The sequence below is a fragment of the Arachis duranensis genome, chromosome 8, assembly GCF_000817695.3.
Source record: "Arachis duranensis cultivar V14167 chromosome 8, aradu.V14167.gnm2.J7QH, whole genome shotgun sequence".
Classification (NCBI taxonomy): domain Eukaryota; kingdom Viridiplantae; phylum Streptophyta; class Magnoliopsida; order Fabales; family Fabaceae; genus Arachis; species Arachis duranensis.
Window position 1 is genome coordinate 26,060,407 of NC_029779.3, and position 10,519 is coordinate 26,070,925.

The window sequence follows — 10,519 nt, forward strand, 5'->3', positions numbered from 1 at the left end:
TAAACCAACACATAGAACCAAGTAATTGAGGACAGGAAAGCTATGGGGAGCGACATGATGAAAAGCAAGACATAAGCTTGTGAAGGGTTGAGAAGAAGGCAGCATAAGCAGTGATGAGAACCTTATAATAATTAGGCTTAATAAAATTGGTTGATGGCGCAGCATTATTTGTGGCGCGAACCACACTCTCCTTTAGAGTTCTAAGACGCTTAATGGCCTTGTGAGTCACACCCTTCTTCTCCCTCGAAAACTTGTAGCTCCTCAGATACATTTGCCTGCACCAGAGGCGGCTGTTTACTCTTCGCTCCTCGCCATTGTTGAAGGAGTTCACCCTCTTCACGAACTCTACGTCGGATTCCGGCCACTTGTGGAGATTTACGAAGGTTAATGGCCGAATGGGAACGCTTGTTTCCTCGTCAACACAGTTGGATATGATAACGGAGGCCATGGATTCTGGGAATACATATATAGTAATAGTACACTTATACTCGATTGTTGGAGTGTGACTAACATGTTACAGCTTATGTAGGTGAAGATTTAGGAAAAAGTTTTCAAGCAACACTTTTATTAAAATTTAGCATGTATTTAATTATTTAAAAAAAATATAATTTTATACTATCAGATATAATTTTACATCATTAAAAATATTAATAAAAAAATAATGTATATTTTATACAATGTGTATAATGAAGTTAATTTGAAATTAAAACTAAATTATAGGCAATAAATTAATTTTAAATAATTTTCAATTTAAAATTTAAATCAATTATTAAGATTACTGTCTGTTTTGGAAACAAATTAATTTGTCAGCGTTTTATGCATTTCTCATAGAATCTCGCCGGGACATTAATGCCACGGTCACCAGCTGTTATCGGAAATCGCGCCGACACTGTTCCGACTGGCGCCGTTTGCCACACAGGCCACCGCCAAGGGTAGACGCGCATATTGTGTGGGTTGAACTAACGGTACTGCAGCAACTCAGACGTCTAGCGCCTCCGTCGCAGTCGGTGTATGCCTTGTTTCCGACACCATCCTCACCTCCTCCGATACGCCTTCGCTTTCTCCCATTCTTTCAAGTCTCTTCTCATCGATGATACCACCATGCTCTTCTTCTTCGGATCCAAGCATGGTTAGCTTCTCTCATGATTTGAGCCCTATGCTTCACAATAATGCCGATTTTATCAAGACTAGTCCTTTAAAATTATGTTTGACCATAATAATAGTTTCTTCTTTATTCATCTTCTTCTAGTTTAATGGTCAATTTATGATGGTCATTTTAGTAGGTATGTTGATGGCTATTTTATTTTTATGTAAATGATTATTTTGATTGGATTGAGTTTAGTTATATATAATTAAAATATGTTAGATGTTCAATTCATTAAATATACAGATGATTATTTTTATCCTTAAGTGGATGGTTATTTTTATTAAAGGTGAGTGGCGTGTGGCAAGTCAAGTAGCGACGGTGAAATTGGATGATTATTGATGAAGGTGAGATGGCCGCCGGTTGAAGAAGAAGAGAGTATTGGAGGATTTCAGATAGTTATTTTTTTAAAATTTGAAATTTGAAATTGGAGAATTTGAAATTTGATGTGAAATAACTGAATAAGAGTTTTTAAATTTATTATTTCATGGATAATTTTTATTTTTAACTCATATTGAATTAAATAAACAATCCATTGTACACATTGTATAAATATTCCACTGGCTCTCTAATGGGACTCAATTAATAATGATTATAAATTACAAAATGTGCTCGTTTCTAGTACTACTAAAGATTTAATTTATAGTAAAAACTCATGTATAATCAATTTTACTATAATTGAGAACCGTTAGATAATTTGATTAAATTTTTATCTAACAATTCTAAACTATTAACTTTACACATGCATCTGAATTTTCATCTTAATTTATAGATAGAGTCCAATAAAATTATAACAGATAGTAATATTCAGTGACAAACGAAAATAAAGATAATGCATTAATGCGGTCAAATCTGTATGAATTTGATATGCATGAGGAATGTGACATATTGGTATCTCTCATGTGAAGTGTGAACAACTGTCTTTTGAATTTAGCTTATATCTTTTATTACGCTGTACTAACTTCCATTCAGGCAATTGATTTTAAGCCATAATACTTCGTTTTTTCCATTGTCATTTTTATTTTACTCATCAAATCTTGCAAGGCTACAAATTTAAAGGATCAAACTAAGTCAAATTTCAAACAATAAGAAAAGGACATGTATAATCAATTAATCATCTGAATTATATTATTAAATAGTATAATTAATTATCACATTGGCTTAAATTTAATTATTTTTATTATTAGTTATTGTTATTAGAGAGATGCTATAGTCAATACTCTTATATTTTTTTTCCCACAATATTTTCAGATAAAAAATTAATCTGTCGCAAATTTGAACTGTCGAGCTTTATTTAGTGATCAATGCTCTCATATTATTATATTACATTTATGATTTTTTTTTTGTCAGTGATTACATTTATGATTTTACATTATCATAATTTATTTATCCAAATTGACCAATGTATCACAGTAAAAATGAGTATGGATAACTTAGTTTGACTTTGTAGTGCAGTGTATGGGAGTCCTCAATTCGAAAAAAGAAGTATGTTTCGGGATCATTTGTGTTCTATTAATTCAGGTCATAATGGACCGTGGATGGCCGTTAGTGATTTTAATGAGATTGTGGCGCCAGACGAGAGTACAGGTGCTTATTTTTCTTCTCACAGAGCTAGTCTATTAGCTGCTACTTTAGATGACTGTGAGCTCTTTGATCTTAAAGTGACTGGTAGGAGATATACTTGGTATAGAGCAGTTCAGGCTGGCAGGAACATGGCCAAAAAGTTGGATAGAGCTCTAGTTAATGAGGCGTGGATGACAATGTTTTCTAAGGGTTATTCTGAAATTCTTAGTAGGCTTCATTCTAATCATTGTCCTATTTAGTTCGTTGTCATGGTGGCCCCAGAGTGAAAGGATCTCATCCTTTTAGGTTCCAAGCTGCGAGGGCAGAACATCCTTCTTATAAACATGTTATTAGTAAGGCTTCGAATCAAGAGTTTGGAGGTGTTATTGAAAGGCTTAAGATGGTTCAACAGGCTTCTTTGGACTTCAACTTAAATATTTTTGGAAATATTTTTATGCGAAAAAGTAAGCTGGAATATCAGATTGATCAGATTCAACGGCGTTTGGAGGTTACCGGTGTGTTATCTCTGAGAATTAAAGAAGCTGAACTGAGGGAAGATTACAATAGGCTTTTATTGCAAGAGGAACTTTTTTGGTACCAGAAATCTAGAGAGCGGTGGGTCAAGTATGGGATAGAAACACTAAATTCTTTCATCTTCAGACTTTGGTGCGTAGAAACCATAATAGAGTACATGGATTATATGTTAGAGATGGGTCTTGGTCTACTGATTCAGATATTCTCCAGGAAGAAGCCCTCTCTTTTTACAAGAATCTCTTTGATACAACAGAAGATGTTGAGGTTGATTGTTTAGGGGATGTTCCGATGCCCACTCTAAACACCGAGGCTTGTGCTAGATTAATTGACCTTATCTCTTTTGCGGAAGTCAAGTCAGTAGTATTCAGTATGAGCCCTTATAAAGCTCCTGGTGCAGATGGCTTTCAAGCTTATTTTTTTAAAGAATATTGGGAGATAGTAGGCACTGAGATTTGGAATATTATCTTGAGCGCTTTCTTGGGAGAGTACTTAAATCCTAGCATCATGGAAACTCTGATTGTGCTTATTCCTAAAATTGATAACCCTGCCTTTATGAAGGATTTCAGGCCTATTATCTTGTGTAATGTTGTTTATAAAATTATCACCAAAGTATTGACTAATCGACTTCAGCCTTTTCTTCCAGATATTATTAGCCCTTTGCAAGGAGGTTTTATTCCGGGTCGTAGTGCTCCTGATAATATTATTGTGACCCAAGAAATTTTGAATTTCATGAAGCACACAAAATCAAAGAAAGGTGCTCTTGCTTTTAAAATTGATATTGAAAAAGCTTATGATAGGGTTGATTGGAGGTTTTTGGAGAGTACTCTAATTGCTTCTGGTTTTTCTATCATCACTGTTAATTTGATTATGAATTGTGTCCGTGCATCATCTCTTTCTATTATGTGGAATGGGAATAGATTGGATAGTTTTGCTCCTAGAAGGGGGCTTAGACAGGGTGATCCAATGTCTCCTTACTTATTTGTACTTTGTATGGAAAGACTTGCTTGCTATATATCTCATAAGGTGGTCGAAGGTGTGTGGAAGCCAGTTTCTATCACTAGGGGTGGCCCAAAATTTTCTCACTTGATGTTTGCAGATGATCTCTTACTTTTCTGTTAGGCTACAAAGAGTTAGGTTCAAATAGTCATGCATTTTATTAACATTTTCTGCAAGACATCTGGCATGAAAGTGAATCTTGAAAAGTCTAAAGCTTTTTGTTCTAAAAATGTGACTGCTCGTAGAAGAGATATTTTTACTAGTGTTTCTTCAATACGTTTTGCTTTGGACTTAGGAAGATATCTTGGAGTTAACCTTAATCATTCCCGTACCAGTAGGGCTTCTTTTCATTCGGTGATTGAAAAGGTGAGGGGAAGATTAGCTAATTGGAAAGGAAGACTTCTAAATAAAGTAGGGAGACTTTGCCTGATCAATTCTGTTGCAGCATCCATTCCTGTCTATCATATGCAGGTATCTTTTTTTTCAAATTGGGTTTGTGATAAATTGTCTTCTATGATGAGACAGTTCCTTTAGAAGGGTCAAGTTGATGGTAGAGGTCTTTCTCTTGTTAATTGGAGGACTGTAATCACTCCAAAGAAATTTAGTAACCTGGGTGTTAGAGATCCTGCGTGTATTAATATATCTTTATTTAATAAATTGGTTTGGCAACTTTTCCATTGTTAGGACAAGCCTTGGGTTGCACTATTGAAGGCGAAGTATCTGAGGAATGAGGGAGTTTTAGATGGCCCTGTCCCTTGCAACGCTTCTCATGTTTGGAAGAGTATCTCAAAGGCTTTTGGTGCTCTTAAGGATGCCTTCTCTTGGTGTGTCGGGTCACTTGATCAATCTTTTTGGTTTGACAATTGGAGTATTGAGGGCCCAATTGCTCAAGATGTCTCTTTTGTACATATATCTGACTTTGATTTAACTATTAGAGACGTTTGAAAAGATGGTCAATGGAATCTCCATGATATTTTCTCTATCATTCCAGAAGATGTCAAACAGCGTTTGAATGCTTATAATCCGGATTTGAATGTTGGAGATAGTTCGGGTTGGTCGTGGGATGTGGCATCTTCTAGACTCTACTCAGTTAGGAGTGGGTACAGTTGGCTATCTAAAAGAAAGTTTGACTGGAATGAGCATGATAATTGGTTGTGGGTATGGCGACTGCATATTCCTGAGAAGTACAAGTTCTTGATTTGGCTCAGTCTTCATAATGCTATTCCTATGGCAGAGTTTCGTTTGGGTCATGGCTTAGCTTTATCTAGCACTTGTCATCGGTGTCAGAATGGTTCTGAATCCATTCTTCATTGTCTTCAGGAGTGTCATAGTGCCAAGGAGGTCTGGAACCTTTTAGACCTGTATTCAGATAACTCAGATTTACGTGATTGGCTCTATAGAGGTGCAAGGAATAGAGATGTTTTTCTTTTTTTTTTTCGACCATCTGGTGGATTTGGAAAAGCAGGAATCATGACTTATTTAATATAGATGATTCTTGGAGTGCTAGTAAAGTGGTGAGTTTGATTCGTAGTTCAGTAAGGGAGTTTTACACTATTTTTGCTATGCATCAATCTTTGTCTCCTCCTTTGCTTTGTTTGCATTGGGTTCCACCTCCACTTTATTCTGTTAAATTAAATTGTGATGCTAGTTGTTTTGCTCCTTTTGGCTATGCTAGTTTTAGTTGTATTATTCGCAATCCTGATTGATGGATGTTGGTTGAAAGGTTGCACTGGAAAAGTCAAAGTGTGCAGTATTCTTTTTGCTGAATTGTATGCAATTTTGATAGGTTTACTTCTTGCTTGGGAGAGTGAATTTCGTGAGGTTATTTGTGAAACAGACTGTTTAGAAGCTCTTTTCTTGGTAAACCAAAGAATGCTTGGTAAAGATATTCCGGAATGGGATTTGGCAAAGCATATACAGAAAGTTATGAATTGGAATTGAAGAGTCTCTATTCTTTTAATTCAGAGGAATGCAAATAGTGTTGCAGATTGTATGGCTAAAGCAGATGCTTCTGGTGCGAACATTCACTCGAATTGGAGCCAACTATGGAGTGAGATTCAACATCTAATAAATTTAGATATGAATCTAGCCAATTAATTTGGCTTTATCTCTATTTTTTTCTTTCTTTCTTTTCTATTTAGTCACAAAAAAAATTTACTTATCCAAAAGGCCAATTACATGGGGGCTTGGGCTTCTAGCCTTCTATTTTTTATTCTGCTCATTAGGTACTTGGGCTACCAAAAATATTGCAAGCCCAAATGGGACCAAAAATTAAAAACGAAAAGAAAGAATGCGTGTATAGGGCGCCTAAAGCCCCTCCTCCAGAGTGAGAAACCCCAAACTCCCAAGTCTAAGCTAAACCGCTAGCCGGAATAGAGCGACCACCGATGGGGTTCTTCGACCTAAACATACCGTACACGCATCCGCCAAAAAGGACAGTCGAAGCCAGCCGCACCAGGATTGCCGTGAAGGCCATGGAGCTTGGCTACACTGGAATCGCCTACAACCGCACGATCAGTGGCGTCATATCCGATGAACACCGTTGCTCCATCAAACCTCTCTCCATATCCTCTCTCCTCAACATCCTCCATCTCCTCTCTCCTCAACATCCTCCCTTCTCTCCCACTCTCCGCCAAGCTCCACCGCGACCTCCTCCGTATTCCCTTGTCCACCCCCTTCCGTCAGTACACGCGCGTCACCGTCTTGATCGAGACCCCCTTACATGCCACAGCCGTCTGCTGCGACAACCCTATCCTCAAGACCTACGATCTCGTTGCCATTAAGCCCTCCAGTCGGGCCACATTCGATATGGCATGCCAGAAATCGGAGGTAAGTTAATTAGAGATTTAGAGCTTTGTTATAACTGTTTATGTAACTAAATCCTTGTAGCGGAAGCGTAACGACCAAATATGAGTTCAATTGTGTGTATAGGGTTGAAGTGATTAACTTTTCAATGCTGAAGTGATTGCAGGTAGATATCATTACGGTTGACTTTTCGAAGGGGATGCCGTGTAGAATGACGGAGAACATGGTTAAAGTTGCTGCCGAGGTTTGCTCTGCAATCTTTTCTTTTACTTCAATGAGCAAAAGGATTAATGTAATGAATGAATCCTTTTAATAGAGTTCAGTTAATTGATACGTGGTTTGTTAATATTTCTACACAGCGAGGGGTTTGCTTTGAAGTTGATTACTCTTGTCTTTTAAATAATGCTAAAATCAGGGAGCAGTGGATCTACGGTGCTAAGGTAATGTCTATTTTCCTGAATGATTCTCGGATTGAGTGGCCAAGTATACTGGAGGATTTTCGCAACTTGATTATTTACTTGTTATGATGAGTTATCATCATTTGATGAGTCTTAATCAACTCGGTGGTGTCAGTCTTAAGCAGAATTACTTCTACATTTGAGGGTTGATACTATATCTGCTTTGTGCTTTGGCTTGAATTTGTTTCTAGGATGTAGTTTTAGTGTATGTATTAAGTGAGAAAGAGAAAGTAAAGTAGTCTGATAACTATTGGTTGACCTTAGTAGTTTGCTTCTAGGTACCTTTTTTGACACTGACATTAGAACACATGTAAACTAACACACTGATTAAACGTGTAGTGTTTGATGGAGTGGACTCAGGGAAGAAACGTTATCTTTTCAAGTTCTGCTCCTTCAGTGAATCTTCTTAGAGGACCTTGGGATGTTGCAAACTTATTGTCCATATTGGGAATCTCCAAGGAGCAAGCTAGAGATGCTATTTCTAAAAACTGTAGGTATGAAAACTTGCACTAATACTTTACTAATGCCTTTGTTTTCTCATGACCAACATTTGAGGTATCTTGAATGTCCTTTCGAACGTTTGCAGGAATCTTTTGGTAAAAGCTTTAAGGAAAAAACGGTTTTACAAAAATGCAATAAGAGTGCAACCATCATCATCAAATACAGTGTCTAATTTTGAGGATGATCACCAGGAAGAATTACTAAAATGGGATTCTCTCTCCAGTGAAGGTGACATCTCGTTGAATGATTGGGCAAAGTGTTTTTCATCATTATCCTCTAAAGCATCAGAAATTGCTCCCGTGGTTGACAGCATGCCATCTCATGGTTTTCAAACAAAGGATTTCTTACCTTCAAGTAATGCTTCCCCTGTCGTCTCGAATGGTGAAAAGATCAGTCAGTCAACACCTGTACTTAAAAACTCAACTGAGCAGCCCAACAGGCAAGATGAAAGCTCAAGACCCGATGCTATGGAAGCAGATCAAGTGGCGATGACGACAATGACAACAACGCCAGCAACAATATCAACAAAAAAATCTTGTCCTACTAGGTGTAGTCAATTACACGGATCAAATGACATCCTTTTGAGCTGCAACAAATTGTGTGAGAAAACTAAAAAAAGTATACCCACTGAAACATTCAATTCTAGAAAATCACATGATTCACAATCAAACTTGGGCACCCTCGGCACTGCGTTGGATGCTGTGATACAAAATGAGAACAGCAAACTGCAGAAATTTTTGCAAGATGCAAAACGTGATGATGAACATGATAGTGAGAAAATATTTTATCCTAATTTAAATGCAAAAATTACAGAGATGCATGAAGCTCCTCAAAGTGAGGATTTGGAAATTGCACAGCATACAGTCTCAAAGACAGACATATCTATTTCCAAAAATTTATTGGTGGCTGAACAATCCGGTAAACTTGAAACTGAAGCAGTTAAACTTGATGAGATGGAGATTGAAGAGGATGGTTCTGCAGTTGTAACTCATATAGAAGATCAAAAACTTAATAAACTGAGCACTGAATCTGATCAAGTTTCCCCGGTTGAGTCTGTATCAGGTACCCTATCTGATGATGTACATCTTTACTTTTATATTGCAAGCTGTGTTATTTTTCTCTCATTCAATCACAGAAGTTCATATAATTTGTTTGGTTTTATCCCCACCCACTGATTAATATGTTTGATGTCACTTCATTTTCCCAAATGTATTATAATTCCTAGCTTCCCCCATAAATGTTTAAATGCATTTGATAATATTTTTTGCACGTTCCTGTTATAAGTTTCGAATAATATGTAAAAACAACTGAGCAAATTTCTGTTTTCTGTAGGTCGATCGAGAGTGAAGCGGAGGAGACCTCCAGCACCACCTTTGTTCCCTTTCAAACGATTATTTAGTCGAATGCTTTTTAAGAGGAAAGGTAGAAAAAAGAAGAGCAAAACTAAGCCAGAATAATCTCCCCAACTCCCATCTCGCTGGTGGAATATTTTTGGTTATTTGGCATAGATGTGAGCTAATTCTTTAATGTTATATGAACTCTAAATTTTGGGAATATCACTTAATGATAGATAGTGTTTTCGTTATGACTGCTTAATCAACTGTGATCCAAGCCTTGTGATTTATTTGATACACAGTAACTAGGGGTGTTCGCGGTGCGGTTTGGATCGGTTTTGAGTAAAAAACTCATCCGATCCGAACATTATGTTTACTTGCGGTGCGGTTTGGATTGGATGATTTTTAAAAAAAATCCGATCCGATCCAATTTCGAGCGGTTTGGATTGGATTTGGATTTACGGTTTTGTAAATTAAAAAGATTAAATATATATAACAAGTCTCGATATCAAATTTTAAATAACCAACAATTACATAACAAGTCTTAACAATATCTTAAAAAAACCAACGATAACAACAATAGAAATAAAATTATAGGTTAGTTAAAATAAATAAATAAATCACATTTTGAACATAAAACATTTACTAAATAATAATAATACATGAAAAATATAAAAATGTATAACAAATTGAATATGTTATAAGTATAATTGTAAACATAATAATAAAATAATAATATTATAACACATTGTGCGGTTTGGATTGGATTGGATTGGTTGTAAAAAGTAAATCCGAAATCCAATCCGATCAAGCGGTTTGCAAAAAATAAAATCCAATCAAATCTGAATTAGTGCAATTTTAATTAGTTTTCAGTTTAGATTAGATTAGATGAGCGATTTAATTTAGATCTATTTAGATTTAAACACCCCTAACAATAACGAAAATTTATAGAATATAATACAACCAAGAGTATTTTAATTCACGACTATGTATTCAGTCCGATAAATCAGTGCATCTGCTACAGGCCTACAGTCTAAAATAACTAATTATAATTTACAATCCCGCTATGTTATGTGTCTAATAAAAATGTCTTTTTTATAGTCGTGTTTAATAGAAATATCTTTATAAATATATTTTTTGGATGTGTTTTTTTATATATGTGTTTAAAATATAATAATTAATTA

General features: G+C 36.0%; 1 protein-coding gene and 1 pseudogene across 1 annotated transcript; one reads left to right on the forward strand and one right to left on the reverse strand.

The window, feature by feature from the left end:
• On the reverse strand, positions 1–476 carry LOC107461606 (uncharacterized). The gene has a single exon (XM_016080129.3). It carries the CDS (start codon positions 446–448, stop codon positions 41–43), a length of 408 nt encoding a protein of 135 aa, XP_015935615.1. The 5' UTR covers positions 449–476; the 3' UTR covers positions 1–40.
• Positions 477–6,549: 6,073 nt separating this feature from the next.
• On the forward strand, positions 6,550–9,586 carry LOC107461652 (protein GAMETOPHYTE DEFECTIVE 1-like; annotated as a pseudogene).
• The last annotated feature ends 933 nt before the right edge of the window (positions 9,587–10,519 follow it).

Excerpts from the sequence above, each read along its gene's own strand:
- LOC107461606 (XM_016080129.3), bottom strand. The coding sequence starts at position 448 with ATGGCCTCCGTTATCATATCCAACTGTGTTGACGAGGAAACAAGCGTT.